Source organism: Salvelinus sp. IW2-2015, linkage group LG18 (genome assembly GCF_002910315.2).
Source record: "Salvelinus sp. IW2-2015 linkage group LG18, ASM291031v2, whole genome shotgun sequence".
Lineage (NCBI taxonomy): Eukaryota > Metazoa > Chordata > Actinopteri > Salmoniformes > Salmonidae > Salvelinus > Salvelinus sp. IW2-2015.
Window position 1 is genome coordinate 32,656,164 of NC_036858.1, and position 19,912 is coordinate 32,676,075.

Consider the following 19,912-nt stretch of genomic DNA (forward strand, 5'->3'; position numbering starts at 1 on the left):
AGCATGTGACAGCAGGAGGTAAAAAAAWWAAAAAAATAAAAAAGTAGTTGGATGAACACGTGCATTGGTTCAAAACTAGTCTGGGACTAACCTGTAGGATGTCCCTGCTGTTCCGTATGCCCTCGCCGGTCCAGAGGGCGATGACCCTCTCTGGACTGGTGCAGCCCGACCCTTCGTCCAGCCTGGTCAGCAGCCTCTGACCCACGGTGGCAGACAGGAGAGAGGGAGAGGTGGAGCGCACCGTCCGCTCCTCGAAGGCCTGGGAGAAAACAGAGGAAGACATGAGAGCTACAGGAACAGGCTAGCGGATGGCCCGATTCAGTTCCTCCGCCGCAGAACACCGCCGCAGACCACCGTGCAGTGCGGACGTGCTTGTGTAGCCTCACTGCTGTTCCCACAATGCCATAGAAACAGAAAGAAGTCCTTGAGAGGCATGGCATTGTCGCAGGAACACCTCCATCGGTCATGCTGCTCTCTCCAAGAATAACCTGACCTCCCCCACTGTGCATTGTTTAATCCAGGCTCCCACAGACAAAAGAGCCTCAGTGCCACACACACATATGTGTTTCACACGCCGCTAATAAACGCTTTTTTGGTGTCGTAACACTTAATCTGGCTTAGCCTATTTTCCATTCCCTATTTGCACATGACATACTGTACATCTACCACTACACCCACCAGTTTAGGACATGGAGGAGTGGCAGTAGTTTTCAGGCTGAGAAACACACTGGGTGTCTCGGTGCTGGTTCACGTAGCTATCAAAACAACTTGCMAGTTGTTCCTAATACCTGAGAGGCACCAACATGCCCAGCTTTGAAAGAACGGATGATGTCTTTCATAGCCCATGTTAACAAACCACAGCCAGATTTCAGGCCTGAAATGCAATACGTGATTTCTGACTGACTTTCTCCTCGTGTGGATATGGTCATTCTGCAAAGGAATGCAGGAAGGGCAGACTAAGCTCCGCCCTCAACAGTCAATGACTTGATCGGCAGCTGCCTAAAGTTCCTTAATTGACCAGCAGGAAATTGGTCTGAGTGACAGACGGCAAACTTATACACAGAAACTGTACCAGTATAATTAGGCTTTGTATGTCGGATACTGAAGGGATAATGCATAAATCAATAGATCATAGAATTTGGAATACTTTATTACGCCTTTATCTTAATACTAAACTATGAGCCACAGAGAATATCTCAATAGGCTCCTTAAAACACCCTATCAGCCACCCATTTAAAGTAAAGTGACAGTGTATTTCTTATAAATAGAATGAATCTCAAACTCCCTTCAGTTAGAGCCAGATGGAGGTTCCACGTGCTAATATATTGTCATTTGTGTTATCCACGGATCATTGTTCTGGCCTAATTACATACATTTACTCTACTGACCCAGACCCACTCGCATACGTTTCCATAGAAATCAATTACTGTTAAAACATGTACGCATGCCCTAAAAAGGGTGTCCGTCTGTCTGCTCACCTGCTGGAGTGAGCGCTGGGGGTTGGGGCGTATGGGGGTGGAGGAGGTGGGAGCTGGGACACCCCCCTCTCTGAAGAGACCCTTCTGGAACTCCCCGAGGCTGACCCTGCCATCCAGGTCAGTGTCCAACTTTCTGAAGAGGGTGTCCAACTCCTGTGTGATAACACGTAGAGTCAGGGGTTAAAAACACGAAGTCAAATTCACACAGATATCATTGGCTTGTAACCACTGACTGCAGTCAGACTACCTGCCCGTCTCCTTGGTGTGCACTCTTACTCCCCCTCACGGATTAAAAAGGAATGGAAGGATGTACATACTGATAGAAGAAACGGTGAAAACTCCCCTTAGCCCAAGTTTACACTAATCCAATACTTATGATCCCTTGAGGGGGAGTGAGCAAGTGCACACTTCCGGGAATTAGGGAATTAAAACACAACCACTGGCTGGAATGTTGGGCTGGCCATACCTCTGGATTCAGGTCCTGCAGGGCAAGGTGATCACAGACCAGGGACAGCTCCTGCCTGTTCAGAAAGCCACCTACTCCTACCCCCAGCTCCTCCCACACTGCCCTTATCCGGCTGTCTGTCGCCTCGGCCCGCGGCCCAGGGGAGTGGAGCGTGCTCTCTGAACTGTCCCGCTTCCATCGCTTCTGCTGCCCTGAGACACACACACACACACACACATCAGGATGGAAGTCCCTCAGAGGGTATAGCAGTAGACTGTATGAATAGGGCCAGGAGTCTTTCCTGGTCAAATGACCTAACCAGGAAAAACTTTGATCTTGAAGAATGAATGTACAATGAAGTAAACTTAAAACATGTTTAAATCGCCTTGAAATGAAAATATTTAAGTACCTTGTGCCTCAAAAGTCTGATGGACGGCGTCCTTATGGCTTCCGGTGTCCTCATCTGACTTGAGACTCTGGAAGTAAGACATTGATGAGTGTCACCAAGTGTTCACAACTGAAAAACGACACTGCCTAAAATGCTGACCCGTATGCCTGTCCACATACAGTATCATAAATCTGTCTATGTTGTTTAGTCAGTGTGTAGGTCTGTGTGTAGGTCTGCCCTGTGAAAGCTAGTTTACCCTACTACTAAGTGTGTTGTGAGAGAGTGTATAGAAGATGAGGTGTGTGTTCGTGTAAGTGTGCCTGCTGAGTGTGAAAGAGAGAAATCTGTAAGCGAGTGCTAGCCTGTTAGCGATGAGCAATGATAACAGAGAGAGAGAACAATTAACTGACCATAAGGAATTCCACCCCTTCTCAACATTACTTCTGCTACACTGCGCAAGAACAACCAGCAAATTGTGATTCCAGCAGGCTCAAGAGTAGACTAGACTCCCCAGCAGCATATGGGGCCGTTGGCTCTCACGCAGACACACTAATTATGGTCTTACATAACAAAGTTTAACTGAAGCTAGTAACGGAAGTCAGTTATTGAGTACTGTATACTGAGGCAAGTTCCAAAGCACTTTGTAGAATTAAATGCATAACTTCAGTTTATTATGTAATACAAACTTCCCTAATCATCTAACCAAATGAATCCTGGCAACATCTTAAACAGAGAATATATTTGTGGAAGGATTGGCTGCTACCGTCTTGGTTCCAAGGTCACATTTTCCCCCTCCAAATCTTTGAAATGTATCATTTTAAATCAATCCCATGTGGAAGACTGGTCTATTGATTTCATGGCTTCATTATAAGGAATCAATTTGGGCACGGCCCCAAGCTGCAGAGCCACATCAGAAACAGGTCACGTATCATGGGACAACAAGAGGCACCACTTCAGGGTCACAGAACACCATTGTGCTCCTTACTACAGTGGCCCGAGGCTTAAGAAATGTAAACAAACACAAAATGGTGGGCAGTGATGTAGTCAGCTGAGAAGGTAAAGACATGACTAATCCTCTCAAAATATCAWAGGATAAAAACATTAAAAACCAATCATTTCAGCTGGATGGTGAAATCATAATKTCATAATCATAATGTCCGTAAGTCAACAATAGATTGACGATGGTTGACTACCCGCTGTAACCAGACAAAAGGAATCCTCTGTCTGAACAGAGAGAAAGTTACAGAATTCTCAACAAATAGCTATTGAAAGAAAGGTGAATGGAGACGGATGCTAACTTAAGTATGCCAGCTAAATGGGACACCAACATTAACATGTACTTGAGAATGCTTCTTCGGGCACTTAACCCGGACGACACGCTGCATTGTAGAAGGATGTGTAGACATAAATGTAGGCTGCGTATGATAACTTAATAAGTCATATGAAGTGATGTGAAGAGGGATAAGCTTGTGTGAAATATTTAACAGGACCAGTTCAATTATTTACATAACAAGGGGTAGCTGACGGCAACATTCCACCACCAAAATTCCACAAAGAAACCGTGTTTCAGCCCAAAAGCGGTAAACGACCTATCAACTCCCCAGCCCCATGAATCCCACCCTCCCCCATTCCAATCACATAGTTCACCCAGATAACTATGTTCCTGTTACCAAGGAGTTGACTGTTACTACGTTCTACCTGAGTGAACTGCTGTGACCTATCCTGTGTAACCAACAATACGACAGGGATGCTATACAGTAGTTCAACTCTCTATCCTCCAGGAGCAAAAGGGATCCACCAAGGCTTAAAGCTGCTTACGTAATGCCTTAACTGCTGGAAATGTTTAACTATTTAAAAATAGATTATTGGTGGAGAGCTTAATGAGAAACATGGCACAGGGATCTATCTGGCACTATGGCTTGACGAGGGAGAGAGGGGCTTTGGAAAGACGTAATCTCACGAGTTATCAGAGATAGTCAGTGCAGCGTTACATAAAAGCTCTAAATATTTCAAACTGAAAARAGAGAGAGAGAGAGAAAATCTGCGATAACAGGATGGATTTYTAAAATGAGCACTTTGTTCACAGGCAGCGGCCGACAGAGGTCGACCATTGCTTTTCGATGATTATGTCGGCTAGGTTTATGTATGCATACTCATAGATAAAATGTGAGAAGTGTATAGCCTCATTATCAAAATCTCTATCCAGACCATTTATGCAACTCTTACTTCAACTAACCTACTCATTCCAGACTCAAAACACACACGCACCAGACAGGCAAACGGTGGTCAACTGCAAAGGGCGCCAAACTTTTCACTCACAGCAGTGTTTCACGCCGAGCCTTTAACACTGACAGATACCCGTCAGCCACCACCATGACCTTTCCTTCACTAGTTGTCTTCTACTGTTATACAATTTAGAGCCCAAAACAATGGGCCTTCTATAAACATGATGTGAGATAAGCACACAAGCCGCCCCCCCCAACCATGACTTTTCCTGGGCCTCGTTACTGTCATTTCACACCTAATAACAATGTAATAAAATGCAATGAGACTAATGAGACCAATGAAAGACAAAGCCATGGCATATGCACCAAGCCAGCAGCATAACAGAGGATTTCACTCATTCCAATATTATCAGTCTGAGTCAAAAACAAAAATCACAATATTACACAATGCAGAGAGATACAATATATAGTATAATCAGATGGTCCAAAGATCTCCTCCCTAAGGTAGAGGTCCTGACTAGTAGAGAGCTTATTATTTTATTACAATGTATATCACATACATTGATGCTTTGGCAATATTTACACAATGTTTTTCATGCCAATAAAGCAATGAGAGAGAGCGAGAGAGTGCGAAAGCTAAAACTGGGGGAATGGATGTTGTGGGGCAGGAGCGGGGACCAGCCATGAGCGCTGCCAGTAGCACATTCCATATAATCCCACTTCCTGAGTGTGGAGTGAAGCGGTCTGCTCAAAACCCCAAGTACTTCTGAGACTCAACTCTCTCACTCAGTTATACAGTGGTCTGAAGAGAAGTATGGTGTGGAATCCTAGAAAACTTGTGCTTGCCAACAAATTGCAGGTCATAGAGATATTTGATTCAGACCTCACCCAGCACAACGCACCATTCAARGGATGTGAAGGAAATTGAAGTGAAGCACTGACTTGCCTAGTTAAAAAATAAATACAAATGGGAATCTCTCTCCAAACAGTCAGATCTAGATTRGGCCCTGCGCCAAGCTTGAGAAGTCAAAAGTCAGCCATCTTTGTCAGCGACTCTCAAATTAGTGCACAGCCACAGAATAAAACACAGCAGACAAAAGGTGAGAGGGGGTGGAGGAGGAGCACGTCTCTTACCTCCACACTCTCTAGAGAAGTAGAGCGTCTGAGTTTTATCCTCCTCACGCCAGCGGGAGAGGGCTCCTTCTGCTCCGTCCTGAAAGGACGAGAGCCCTCCGAGTCAGCTGTGAGCTCAGAGTCGGGCCTGTCCGGCTGGGACCGCCGGCCGTAGCGCTTCGTTCCCTTCACAAACTTGGGCTTCACTTCCTCAGGAACAACTGGGAGGGCCGGGAGGAGAGGAATGAGATGGTGATTGGGAAGGACAGAGAGAGATTACAGTGAAATGCCTTTCTTGAAAGCTCTTTCCCAACGATGCAGTAATCAATATCAGTAGTACTATAAAATAWAGTAGAACAAAAACRMGARAAAWAWRAATAASAWWARYAWRMKWMAKSTACAKKWMCAGTMMMARKSRRWWKKKYTTTWYTTTWTTTWTWYTWTTYTCTACATTGTAGAATAATAGCGAAKACATCAAAACTATGAAATAACACATATGGAATCATGTAGTAACCAAAAGTGTTAAACTAATCAAAATATATTTCAGATTCTTCAAAGTAGTCACCCTTTGCCTTGATGACAGCTTTGCACACTCTTGGCATTCTCTCAATCAGCTTCATGAGTTAGTCACCTGGAATACATTTCAATTAACAGGTGTGCCTTGTTAAATTGTGGAATTTCTTTCCTTCTTAATGCGTTTGAGGCAATCAGTTGTGTTGTGACAAGGTAGGGGTGGTATACAGAAGATAGCACTATTTAGTAAAAGACCAAGTCCATATTATGGCAATAACAGCTCAAATAAGCAAAGAGAAATGACAGTCYATTACTTTAAGACATGAATGTCAGTCAATCAGCAAAATTTCAAGAACTTTGAACGTTTCTTCAAGTGCAGTCGCAAATACCATCAAGCGTTATGATGAAACTGGCTCTCATGAGGACCGCCACAGGAAAGGAAGACCCAGAGTTACCTCTGCTGCAGAGGATCATTTCATTAGTTAACTGCACCTCAAGATTGCAATCCAAATAAATGCTTTACAGATTTCAAGTAGCAGACACATCAACAGTTCAGAAGAGACTGCGTGAAATCAGGCCTTCATGGTCGAATTGCTGCAAAGAAACCACTACTAAAAAGGACAACAATAAGAAGAAAGACTTGCTTGGACCAAGAAACACGAGCAATGGACATTAGACCGGTGGAAATCTGTCCATTGGTCCGATGAGTCCAAATTTGGGTTCCAACAGCCGTCTTTGTGAGATGCAGAGTAGCTGAACGGGTGATCTCTGCATGTGTGGTTCCCACCGTGAATCATGGAAAGGTGTGATGGTGCTTTGCTGTTGACACTGTCTGATTTATTTAGAATTCAAGGCACACTTAACCAGYATRGCTACCACAGCATTCTGCAGCGATACGCCATYCCATCTGATTTGAGCTTAGTGGGACTATCATTTGTTTTTCAACAGACAATGACCCAACACACCTCCAGGCTGTGTACGGGCTATTTGACCAAGAAAGAGAGTGATGGAGTGCTGCATCAGATGACCTGGCCTCCACAATCCCCCAACCTCAACCCAATTGAGATGGTTTGGGATGAGTTGGACCGCAGCGTGAAGGAAAARCAGCCAACAAGTGCTCAGCACATGTGGGAACTCCTTAAAGACTGTTGGAAAAGCATTCCAGGTGAAGCTGGTTGAGAGAATACCAAGAGTGTGCAAAGCTGTCAAGGCAAAGGGTGGCTACTTTGAAGAATCTCAAATATAAAATATATTTAGATTTGTTTAACACTTTTTTGGTTACTACATGATTCCATGTGTTATTTCACATGTTTTAATGTCTTCACTATTATTCTACAATATAGAAAATCTACAATGTAGAAAATAGTAAAAATAAAGAAAAACCCTTGAATGAGCAGGTGTGTCTAAACTTTTGAATGGTACTGTATGGGAGTGAGTGTGTAGAGTCCTTTGAGTGTGCATAGTCAGTGCAAAGATTAAAAAAAAACGTAATACAGGAAAAAATAAAAAAGGGTCAATGCAGATAGTCCATGAAGCCATTTTGTTTGAATTTTTAGCAGTCTTATGGTGTTTTGGAGCAAGTACAGCCTAACTAAACATGTATGTGTTGAAAATGCCCAACCACTTCTATAATCTATTTGTCTACACTTCAAAACAGACATAACCCACCAGACACGCCACTATGGGTTTCTTCACTGTACCCAAACCAAAAAMAGATTTAATRCGTCCGTCAGTTATGTATAGAGAGCCATGTCCTCGTGGAATGCTCTGCCACAAGAGGTAACKCAGGCAAAAAAAAWWGTTTAGCTTTGAAAGAACATWAAAAAAAACATTGTATCACAGAGCCTCTCCTCTTTCTAAAGATCTCATTTAACTGTATATAAGAATATGAATATGTATAAAAACCGTGTAAATAGTTTGTCTCCTTGTCTTTCTAAGATATATATATTTTTTTATGATATCTATTTTTTTATGTCCTTGTCTATAACTGTTCTGTACTATTTGTATGTTTTTATGTGGACCCCAGGAAGAGTAATGGAGAACCTATTAAACTAAACAAAAAAAACAGCAGACTAGCACTACCTAGCAAAAAAAAAAAAAAGTATATACATTTTTTACAAATCGATATACTTGGAGTCAAAGTATCGATATAATATTTTCCACATAAAATATCATCCAAAGATAATATCACAATATGTAACTGTATCAATTAAAGTAGTATCACTTCTTGTATCAACTGTATCAGTACTAAAGAAAAAACATTTTAGACCAGCTGGGCATTTTGTCTGCCCACAATTACTACTATAAACATATTCTCACAAAAGCTTGTTAATGTTTAGWTACAAAGAAACAAGGGAGAAACTAYAGTGTAGACTTAGTAGTCGTCAAATCTCAAATTTTGTTTGACAACAAAACGTTGTCAAACAAACCCTTTAAAAAAAGGGCATTTCAAAAAAAGGACAGTGGTCATCAGTTCCCAGAAACTGACTTGGMAATAAACATAATCATACTGTAACATTCTGGGAATGAGGACGGAACTCTGGTGCCCTCCTAGATCCTCCTACTGCAATACCCTAAACTCAAGAAACACATTTCAAAATAAAAGAACACATACCAATGTACGGTCAACTAATGTTCAGAAATCATATAAAGTGAATGGCTGTACAATATATATCTTAACCGAGTTTGGGTTTGTTAAAAAAGGTACAGGAAGTTTAAAACAGTTTAAATCAGTATTTGTTTCAGAATAAAATCCATCCTGGAGCTAAATCAGGACAGAGATTATTAACTGGATCAACTGCATCACCGTAGGGAGGGAAGATCCTAAATATAGCCTATCCCTTTGATGTCTCCAAGAGTATTGTCATCATTTACTGTAGGAGTCCTCATTCAGGTGATCTCACGGTCAATCCACCCTGTGCAACAAACCAGAATATCCCAAATGAAGTACCACGAGTCTAAAAAATGATTTTGATCGCTTTCGATGAGGTCATACTAAGGCAGACTATCTTATATAAAAGCAGACGTTTATCCACAAGGATACAATGTTTACTTAAAACAATCTTATCGGAGTACAAATTATACCATGACATTCAGGTGGGGGGGTGGGTCTCTATTGTGCTACGCAATTGCGCTTGCGTAGCACAATTTCATTTCATGGGCCTAATAATAAAGATGTCATTTAAAATGGTAAAAATGAATGACCTTTTAATGTGGTATGAACACAACCAGTCATATTTCAGATCATATCAAAAAGTAGGCTACCTGGGCATGTTTGGTCCACTCCAAAATAAATCCAGCATCCAAACTGCATGTGTACTCACGCCATTTTATGAAAGGAAATAGACATCGGTTACAAACCACCAAACAGTGTACCCAATGACATTCAGTGATTGCMATTGATTAGGCTTACATTAATTGATGCGTCTTGCTGACAAATTGTATTTTTTTTGTAGCCTGAAAAGCTGGGACAAGTGTAAATGGGGCTGAAACTGAATGGTCACCCTAACATACACACACACACACACACACACACACATATAGTCGACATACTAGACTAGGCTACAATGTGTACTACCATGAACTTCAAATAGGTATGACGGTGCCCAGTGAAGTAGTGGTCAAAATATATATATATATATATTTTTTTAAAGGTAGGTAAACTCGGATTGCCGGTGTGGTGGAATATTGACTCAGAAATATAACACTCTTACTAGAACTTGTGAATTCAAAATAGACTTTAATACAAAGTAGCAAAGCCGAGCCCTTCCATGGAAATACTTTTTTACAAACGTAACAGAGCCGAGCCCCTCCATGGAAAAGACTAAATTCTCATATCACAGAGTCCTGCCTTTATAGCATTCTGCCTTTTCATAACGTATAGAGTCCCCTCCCTCTATATGAAAATAGCTTCCCTTGACCTTTCTCCACCATCTTTCCATCTCAGTTCTTGCTTGTTAACGCCCACATCTGACAGCTGTATAGGTTACAATGGTGGCGGGGCCCTGGTCATATATGTTCCATTCCTTATATAGCCATTCTGTCTCAGCTTCTTCAAAGTGGACAGCCTAGATGCTGCTAATAATGGAAATGTAATCATAGTCATGAGTTTAGCTCCCACACCGGTCACGGTAAAATACAAAAGTATCGTTCCCTATACTTTCAATGCATTTTTCTGAAAAGGGTGGGTAAACTGTGTTAACCCTCCACTAGGCCTACACCGCTGCCGGTAGCCTATCCTCTCGGCTGAATCAATCTTACACATGCAGTGGCCTACATTCAATATAACACATGAGTTGAATCAAAACATGTTTTATACCCTAGTTCATGAGTTGTCCATTATTCATGAGTTAATGGTTGGAGTCTTCACAGCTCGTGTGACATCAAACATTTCTTTCTTTACATGAAATGACATTTATGACAGTGTTATTTATCACTATTAAGCATTTAACAATTGAATTAGAACATTTACCTTAAATCCTGTACGAATCGTGGATCTTGGAGATCACAGAAAGTGCACTGTAAGTGTAACTATTGTCTACTTAACACTTCGTTATGTATCGCCGTGAAAACAGTTCTCATGGGCACACGAATCCAAAATAATGTAGGCCTATGCCATTKCAAAATCGAATGCATCTAACCGAAAGAGTCACCTTGCTGGATGGATTGGATGCGCATCAGTGTCTAGCTGTAGACTAGATGTCTAGTGAGATTGTTGGCCATCATCAGCTGATCCAGGAAAGAAAACAAATATTGATAGAAAATACTCAAGCTAAAGACACTGAGTACACAAAACATAAAAGGAAATCCTTCCTCATATTGAGTTGTTTAACAGTGGTAAATATATGACAAATGGTTCAATTTGCATTATTTAGAGACGCTCCAAAGTCTGACTTTTGTTGCATTTAGGGGAGCTAACATCTCATTAAAAAGGGGAGCTGAGCCCCCCTCCCCTGGCATTCGTAACTCGAATCTGATCAATAAACCCATCTTATTCACCACATGGGACCAGTGGACATGGAMAAACAGCAATCTGAACTGCTTAGGTACATAAACAATCAGTGTGTTTGTGCAGACATCTAAAYGTAAAGCCCCACCTCCCCAGCATGGGTGTTTTACCTGGCTCCAGGTAGCTGCTCTCCTCTTCAGAGGTGCTGAAGTCCAGAGAGCGTGATAGCACAGCTACAAAGCCTTCTTTGAACTCCTCAAAATTCACCTGCATAACAAAATGGGAAGTGAATTAATTGTGTACACTATTAGCATGCCCCGCCCACCTGAGGATCTGTTCTTTTTAGCCATCTATTTCCTGTGTTTGAGGGGTGCAAAATCCACTTGTCACTTAAATCTCGCAGGACTGATTGCTTTCATACTCTGGCGGCTCTTCCCAATCTTGCTTGTGCCATTCGTTTTCTCCGTTAACAAAAACAGTGGAAATGTTTGTAATGACCTGTCAAACACTCTGGTTATGGCTGAAACGGGCTCAATGGAATACATTGGCTTAACGTTGCATCTATAAGAATGCTAAAACGCTTCATCGGTGATTTTTTGTGCAATTGAAAAATTGTTTAAATGTTTACAAATGAGATGCGCTGAAACTATTAGATGCGTTGAAATTAAAGCAACCTATGAAAATGAACACTGATTGTAGTGACCTGTCTGATCTCGCAAACAATGCAATGCATTTGGAAACTATTCAAACCCCTTGACTTGTTCCACTTTGTTATGTTACAGCCTTATTCTAAAATGTATTAAATAAAATAGAAATCTATCTACACAAATGAATGACACATTTATTACATATAAAAAACAGGAATACCTTATTCACCTAAGTATTCAGAACCATCGCTATGAGACTCAAAATTGAGCTCAGATGAGATGTTTCTACAACTTGACTGGAGTCCACCTGTGGTAAATTCAATTGATTGGACATGATTTGGAAAAGCACACACCTGACTATAGAAGGTCCCACAGTTGACAGTGCATTTCAGAGCAAAAACCAAGCCATGAGGTCGAAGGAATTGTCCGTAGCGCTCCGAGATAGGATTGTGTCGAGGCACAGATCTGGGGAAGGGTACCAAAACATTTCTGCAGCATTGAAGGTCCCCAAGAATACAGTTGCCTCCATTCTTAACTTCTTCGGGCTAGGGGGCAGTATTTGGAAGTTTGGATGAATGAGGTCCCCAAAGTAAACTGCCTGTTAATCAGGCCCAGAAGCTAGGACATGCATATAATTGGTAGTATTGGATAGAAAACACTAACGTTTCAAAAAACTGTTAACATGATGTCTGTGAGTATAACAGAACTGATATGGCAGGCAAAAACCCGACAACAGTCCATGCAGATTTTTCCCCCCCCAGCTCACCACTGATTACAATGGCTGGGAATGGGAATATAAAAGGAATACCTCCCAGATTGCAGTTCCTAGGGCTTCCACTAGATGTCAACAGTCTTTAGAAAGAGTTTCAGGCTTGTGTTTTGAAATCTGGGACCACGCAGCAGTCATACCGCTCAGGAAGGAGACACGTTCTGCGAAAAGTGCAAATCAATCCCAGAACAACAGCAAAGGATCTTGTGAAGATGCTGGAGGAAACGGGTACAAAAGTATCTATATCCACAATAAAACGAGTCCAATATCGACATAACCTGAAAGTCCGCTCCGCAAGGAAGAAGCCACTGCTCCAAAACCGCAATAAAAGTCAGACTACTGTTTGCAACTGCACAAAGGGACAAAGATCGTACTTTTTGGAGGAATGTCCTCTGGTCTGATGAAACAAAAATAAAACTGTTTGGCCATAATGACCATCGTTATGTTTGGAGGAAAAAGGGGGAGGCTTGAAAGCCAAGGAACACCATCCCAACCGTGAAGCACGGGGGTGGCAGCATCATGTTGTGGGGGTGCTTTTCTGCAGGAGGGACTGGTGCACTTCACAAAATAGATGGCGTGGATATATCGAAGCAACATCTCAAGACATCAGTCAGGAAGTTAAAGCTTGGTTGCAAATGGGGCTTACAAATGGACAATGACCCCAAGCATACTTCCAAAGTTGTGGCAAAATGGCTTAAGGACAACAAAGTCAAGGTATTGGAGTGGCCATCACAAAGCCCTGACCTCAATCCTATAGAAAATGTGTGGGCAGAACTTAAAAAGCGTGTGCGAGCAAGGAGGCCTACAAACCTGACTCAGTTACACCAGCTCTGTCAGGAGGAATGGTCCAAAATTCACCCAACTTATTGTGGGAAGCTTGTGGAAGGCTACACGAAACATTTGACCCAAGTTAAACAATTTAAAGGCAATGCTACCGAATACTAATTGAGTGTATGTAAACTTCTGACCCACTGGGAATGTGATGAAAGACATAAAATCTGAAATAAATCATTCTCTCTACTATTATTCTGACATTTCACATTCTTAAAATAAAGTGGTGATCCTAACTGACCTAAGACAGGGAATTCTTACTAGGATTGAAAAATTTGGTGAAAAACTGAGTTTAAATGTATTTAGCTAAGGTGTATGTAAACTTCCGACCTCAACTGTAGGTATTACAGACTCAGTCGGGGAGATGTTGAAAATGTCAGTGAAGACACTTGCCAGTTGGTCTGCGTCTGCTCTGTGTACACGTCCTGGCAATCTGTGAATGTGACCTGTTTTAAGGTCTTGCTCACATCGGCTACGGAGAGCGTGATCACAGTCATCCGGAACAGCTGGTGCTCTCATGCATGCTCCAGTGTTGCTTGCCTCGAATCGAAAGGCCACCCCCAGGTGGTAAGGGTAGGCAACAACACACATTCCACGCTGATCCTCAACACAGGGGCCCCCTCAGGGATGCATGCTTAGTCCCATCCTGTACTGCCTGTAAAAGGAGGGCCGAACACGTCCTCATTCACACTGACGGGGCTGCAGTGGAGCGGGTCAAGAGTTTAGAGTATCAAGTTCCTTGGTGTCCACATCACCAACGAACTATCATGGTCCAAACACACTAAGAGAGTCATGAAGAGGGCACAACACCACCTATTTCCCCTCAGAAGAATGAAACATTTTTGGCATGGGTCTCTAGATCCTCAAAAAGTTCTACAGCTGCACCATCGAGAACATCCTGACCCGTTGCATCACTGCCTGGAATAGCAACTGCTCCGCATCCGACCGTAAGGCGCCACAGAGGGTAGTGCATACGTCCCAGTACATCACTGGGGCCAAGCTTCCTGACATCCAGGGCGTATATACTAGCCGGTGTCAAAGACTCCAGTCACCCAAGTCATAGATTGTTCTCTGTTACCGCATGGCAAGCGGGCTTGGAGCACCAAGTCTAGGTCTAAAAGGCTCCTTAACAGCATCTTCCCCCAAGCCATAAGACTGCTGACTATTTACACTTTATATCATCTATGCGTAGTTACTTTACCCCTACCCGCATGTGCAAATTACCTCGATTTACCTATACCCCCACACATTGACTCAGTACCGTTACCCCCTGTATATACTGTAGCCTCGTTATTGTTATTTTCTTGTGTTACTTTTTATAATTTTTTTTACTTTAGATTAATTAGTAAATATCTTCTTAGCTTTATTTCTTGAACTGCATTGTTGGTTAAGGGCTTGTAAGTAAGCATTTCACAGTAAGGTCTAAACCTGTTGTATTTGGCGCATGTGACAAATAAAATTTGATTTGACTACTGAATAAAGGTAGGAAAGTGTCATAACACAGCTATTACACAACTATGCATGTCAGAACTTAACATGTTATAAAGTAATGGGAATTTAAGGTAAAACCACAAGAGAGAGAGAAGTTACTAGAGTGGTCTGGTCTCATACCCGAGCATAGTGGTGTGGTCCTAGCAAGGTGTCCAACAGTAGGGGAAGGTGAGCATCCAAGGATAGCTTGTGGCAAAGGGCTGACAACTCTTCCTTGTCCAGGTAACCAGTGCCTGTGGTGTCACAGCTGTGAAACTCCTCCTTCAGCTGGACCACATAGCGGTTCTGCTCTTCCTCATCCATCCCAGTACATATTGCAAGGCTTGCACCTACAGTGAAGTTGGATGGAGGACAGGAAGAGACAGTGGTAAGCACAATAAACGTTCAATCACATATGTCTACATCTGCACTCTTGCACCATCCACACACACACACTGCAACTTCAATTAGTCTTACATCCAGGCTACTCTATACATTGCAATAGACTACTAGGCCTGAACTACGTACAGTGGTAAAATGTTTTAGTGAGACGGACCTACGTACAGTGGTAAAATGATTTAGTGAGACGGACCATCTAAATATATTTGCTGCCCACACCGCTCACGTCGCGTGCACGAGCGTTGCAAAATTAATTTAGAAATCTATATTATTCAATTATTGCGCGCGCCAACGAACGTCTGCGTTGCCACGGGCTAAAATAGAAGTCAGTTCTATTTGTGACGCAGATCGCGCTGAAAGTCCTGCCTCTCCCATCTCCTCACTGGTTTATAGAAGCAGGTACCCACGTGCCATCTCCTCATTGGTTATACCCACGTGGGTGACTGAAAGATGAACGAGGTCAGTGGCGGTAATGCACGTAATTTATGAAAGTTGCCAATCGCAATATAAAGTCAAGAGATGAAAAAACCTGGAAGGGAGAGAGATGACTAGAAACGATTCGGTTGCCCATTTTGTGTGTGGATTAATTTGCAGAGTAAAGGACCTTGTTATTTTACCCTGAAATGCACAACTCAATGTTTATATCTGTCACGATCGTCGTAAGGAATGGACCAAGGTGCAGCGTGGTAGGCGTACATTATTCTTTAATAAATGAATACCGAACAAAAACAACAAAACGAACAAACGAAACGTGAAGCTATACAACTAGCGCTGACAGGCAACTAAACAGACAAGATCCCACAAACACAAATGAGGAAATGGCTACCTAAATATGATCCCCAATCAGATACAACGATAAACAGCTGCCTCTGATTGGGAATCATATCGGGCCACCATAGAAATWCAATATCACCTAGATGACCCACCCAAGTCACTATCACGCCCCAACCAACACAGAGAAAAAACAGCTTACTATGGTCAGGACGTGACAATATCCCAGGACAAATTAGCTAGCAACAGCAAGCTAGCTAAATAGGACAAATTAGCTAGCAAGTGCAAGCTAACTAGCTAAATTGCCATAAATGTTTAATGCTTTTCAACCTGTCCCCAAATTAATATAATTGGTTCAGAGTTTGTTTTGATATTTTAACCTATGTGTCGTGATCGCGTTTGGTGTAGGGGGGACAAAATACATTTATGCACGATGGCGCACGCGCGCAGCCGGTTTTGGTTCCGTGTTAGGCTTGGATTTCCCCCCCCCCCCCCCCTTGGCCTTGGATTACAGCACAGGCCCAAAACATCTGCCTCAGTGGTTGCAATGGCCTGCACTGAATTCTGGAGTTGGTCCTGATTGGCATCAATTATGTAAGGAGGGGGGAGTTCTGTCATTATTGTTGTTCTGATCTTTAAGGCTAATTATTTAGTTTGGCCCCTATACATACCCTTGCAACAAACCAAAAAATCTAAACTTGCTATATATGACCGCCTACGACCTTCGGGTTTAGTAGCACAAGTAACAGCAGTTTAATAAATATCAGCATATTCAGCAATGAATGTCCATTTATGTCAGTTTGAATAAACTCTGGCTGTTGTAAAGGATTGAGGTTGGGTCAACATTTGGCAATGAATAGGCTAGAAGAGAATGCTGTTCAAAGACTACAGCTCAACGTTCAACAATAGTCCCCTCCAAACTCGGGTCCCTGGGACTGAACACCTCCCTCTGCAACTGGATCCTGGACTTCCTGACGGGCCACCCCCAGGTGGTGAGGTTAGGCAACAACACTTACGCCACACTGACCCTCAACACGGGGGGCCCCTCAGAGGTGTGTACTTAGTCCCCTCCTGTACACCCACGACCGCGGCCACGCACGACTCAATCATTAAGTTTACTGACATCATAACGGCGGTTAAGAGCATTGGGCCCGTAACAGAAAGGCTACTGGTTCGAATCACCGAGCCGGCAAGGTGGATTTTTTTGTTGCCATTCTGCCCTTGAGCAAGGCAGTTAACCCCCAACAACAACTGCTCTCCAGTCACCGGTGACTTTGATTCAGAGGGTTGAGTTAAATGCAGAAGACACATTTCGGTTGAATTCATTCAGTTGTGCAACTGACTAGGTATCCCCTTTCCTTTTTGGTAGCCTTGATCACCGACGGTGATGAGACAGCCTACAGGGAAGAGATCTGGCAATCCTAACTAACCTAAGACAGGGATTTTTTGGAAAACTGAGTTTAAATGCATTTGGCTAAGGTGTATGTAAACTTCCGAYTTCAACTGTACATTTGTGCAACGATTGTGATTTTGTTAAATCATCAACTGTTTGGCGTAGTAGGCTGTGATTCGATGATAAATTAACAGGCACCGCATTTATTATATTCAATGCAGGACAAGCTAGTTAACATAGTAATATCATCAACCATGTGTAGTTAACTAGCGATTATGTGATGATTGATTGCTTTTAAAAGATGGGTTTAATGCTAGCTAGCAACTGACCTCCTTGCAGCCACAAGGTCCTTTTGACACTGCACTCGCTAACAGGTGGTCAGCCTGCCACGCAGTTTCCTYGCGGAATGCAATGTATTTGGCCATAATCGGCGTCCAAAAATGCCGATTACCTAATTAAAATCGGTCGACCTCTAAATCGAGAGCTTCAAGTTGCTTAGCATCCACATCACTAAGGACTTAACATGGTCCACACACTCTTTACAAGGGCACGACAGCACCTCTTTCCCCTCAGGAGGTTGAAAAGATTTGTCAAAAGCCTTCAGATCCTCAAAAAGCTATACAGCTGCACCACTGAGAGAAAGTATTCAGACCCCTTCACTTTTTCCACATTACAGCCTTATTCTAAAATTGATGAACGTTTTTCCCCCCCTCTCAATCCACACACACACACCCATAATGACACAATTTTTTTTACAGAGGTATATATAAAAAAAATGAAATATCACATTTACATAAGTATTCAGACCCTTTACTCAGTACTTTGTTKAAGCAYCTTTGGTAGAGATTACAGCCTCGAGTATGACGCTACAAGCTTGGCACAGCTGTATTTGGGGAGTTTCTCCCATTCTTCTCTGCATATCCCCTCAAGCTCTGTCAGGTTGGACGGGAGCGTCGCTACACAGCTATTTTCAGGTCTCTCCAGGGATGGTGCCAGGTTTCCTCCAGATGTGACCCTTGGCATTCAGGCCAATCTTGGTTWCATCAGACCAGAGAATCTTGTTTCTCATGGTCTGAGAGTCCTTTAGGTGTCATTTAGCAAACACCAAGCGGCCGGTCATGCGCACACAAACTTTCACACTTATACTGTATACTGATGCTACTCATTTTTCAAATGTAATTGGTACATTTTCAAAAAGTACAAAACTTTAAACTGATAACACTTGTCATGCTCCCTATCTTATTTTCAGAACATTTTATTGTGCTTTCATTGGGGTTTCACATATCTTTCACCTCCAAGTCATTCAAGCAACAACAAAAAATTATGAAATACTATGAGAACATTTTGTTTATTCACTATTAAGTCATTTAAAATAGCATTTAAAGCTGCAATGTGTTACTTTTTGGGCAACCTGACCAAATTGACAGAAATGTGAGTTACAGATCTGCTGTTCTCATTGAAAGCAAGTTTAAGAAGCGGTAGATCTGTTCTGTGCGCGCCATTTCTATGCTTTCCATTCTTAAAATGTTGTTTTACTTTCAGTTTTGTACACCAGCTTCAAACAGCTAAAAATACAATATTATTGGTTATGGAAGATATATTTCACAGCGGTTTAGATCGTACAATGATTCTCCACATGCTTGTTTTGTCAAACTGAAATTAGGCAAACTATTAGAATTTTAGCAACCTGGAAATGGCGGAGTGATTTCTGCATATTGCATCTTCAATCCAATAGCAAAAAATACAAGATAGAAATGTCAAAACTGTTCTTTTTGAAGTGCTGAAGAGAAAGCATAGTAGATGGTAAATATTATTTTCTATACAGTATTTGACTATAACTTGACATACATTTTTATTTAAATAATTTGTATCCAATGGCAGGTTGTGAGCATGTTGATAAATACAGCTTCATTATCCTTATACAGTACATACATAGGACAAATCATCAGAAATAGGGGTATTGCAAAGTAGTTAGCTAATGTTAACATGTAGCACGGTGTTGTATGCCGTTTCTGCCCCATGCAACATTGTACAAGATCACATTTTCTACGTGACTTGTCAACTGATACAGTATCGCCTGTCTCTCTTTGAAAGTGTTTCAACGGAACTCAGATAATGAGTGGAATATATTGTTATATACAACCCAGCTATTTCAGCAGTGCATTGCACACTCCACTATAATTCCTAATGGTAGTACATAAGAGTGATTCTTTCCACTTTGTCCTATTGAAGCACACTGGCTGATGGAGAATGCAGTACATGGGTAGGCAGCCCTCGTCCTGGAATGATTTAGATTTACATTTGGTTCAGTTGTCAACTAACGTGAATTCAATGTGAACATTGACATTGACAAATCCAATGACATTTCACCATGTCAGTGGATTTAGGTTTAAAGTTGGGAGAAAAAAAATGACGAAATGCCCTTATGTTGATCTCTTCGCAAATCCAATTAGTTTTCCACGTTGATTCAACATCACATTGATTTGGGGGGTTGAAATGACAGGGAAACAACGTTGATTCAA

At 42.1% G+C, this 19,912-nt stretch overlaps 1 protein-coding gene across 2 annotated transcripts in view; it reads right to left on the bottom strand.

Moving 5' to 3' along the window:
* The window catches only part of LOC111978155 (ninein-like protein), a 45,767-nt gene that overhangs the window by 21,724 nt on the left and 4,131 nt on the right, over positions 1–19,912 (bottom strand). For both annotated transcript variants that reach the window (XM_024008038.3, XM_024008039.3), the window contains exons 2-8: positions 14,969–15,177; positions 11,281–11,377; positions 5,671–5,870; positions 2,333–2,399; positions 1,945–2,135; positions 1,479–1,631; positions 92–259 (exon numbers count right to left, since the gene is read on the bottom strand). In XM_024008038.3, coding sequence (XP_023863806.1) covers positions 92–259; positions 1,479–1,631; positions 1,945–2,135; positions 2,333–2,399; positions 5,671–5,870; positions 11,281–11,377; positions 14,969–15,151 — 1,059 coding nt within the window. In that variant the 5' untranslated portion in view covers positions 15,152–15,177. The remainder of the gene's footprint in view (positions 1–91; positions 260–1,478; positions 1,632–1,944; positions 2,136–2,332; positions 2,400–5,670; positions 5,871–11,280; positions 11,378–14,968; positions 15,178–19,912) is intronic.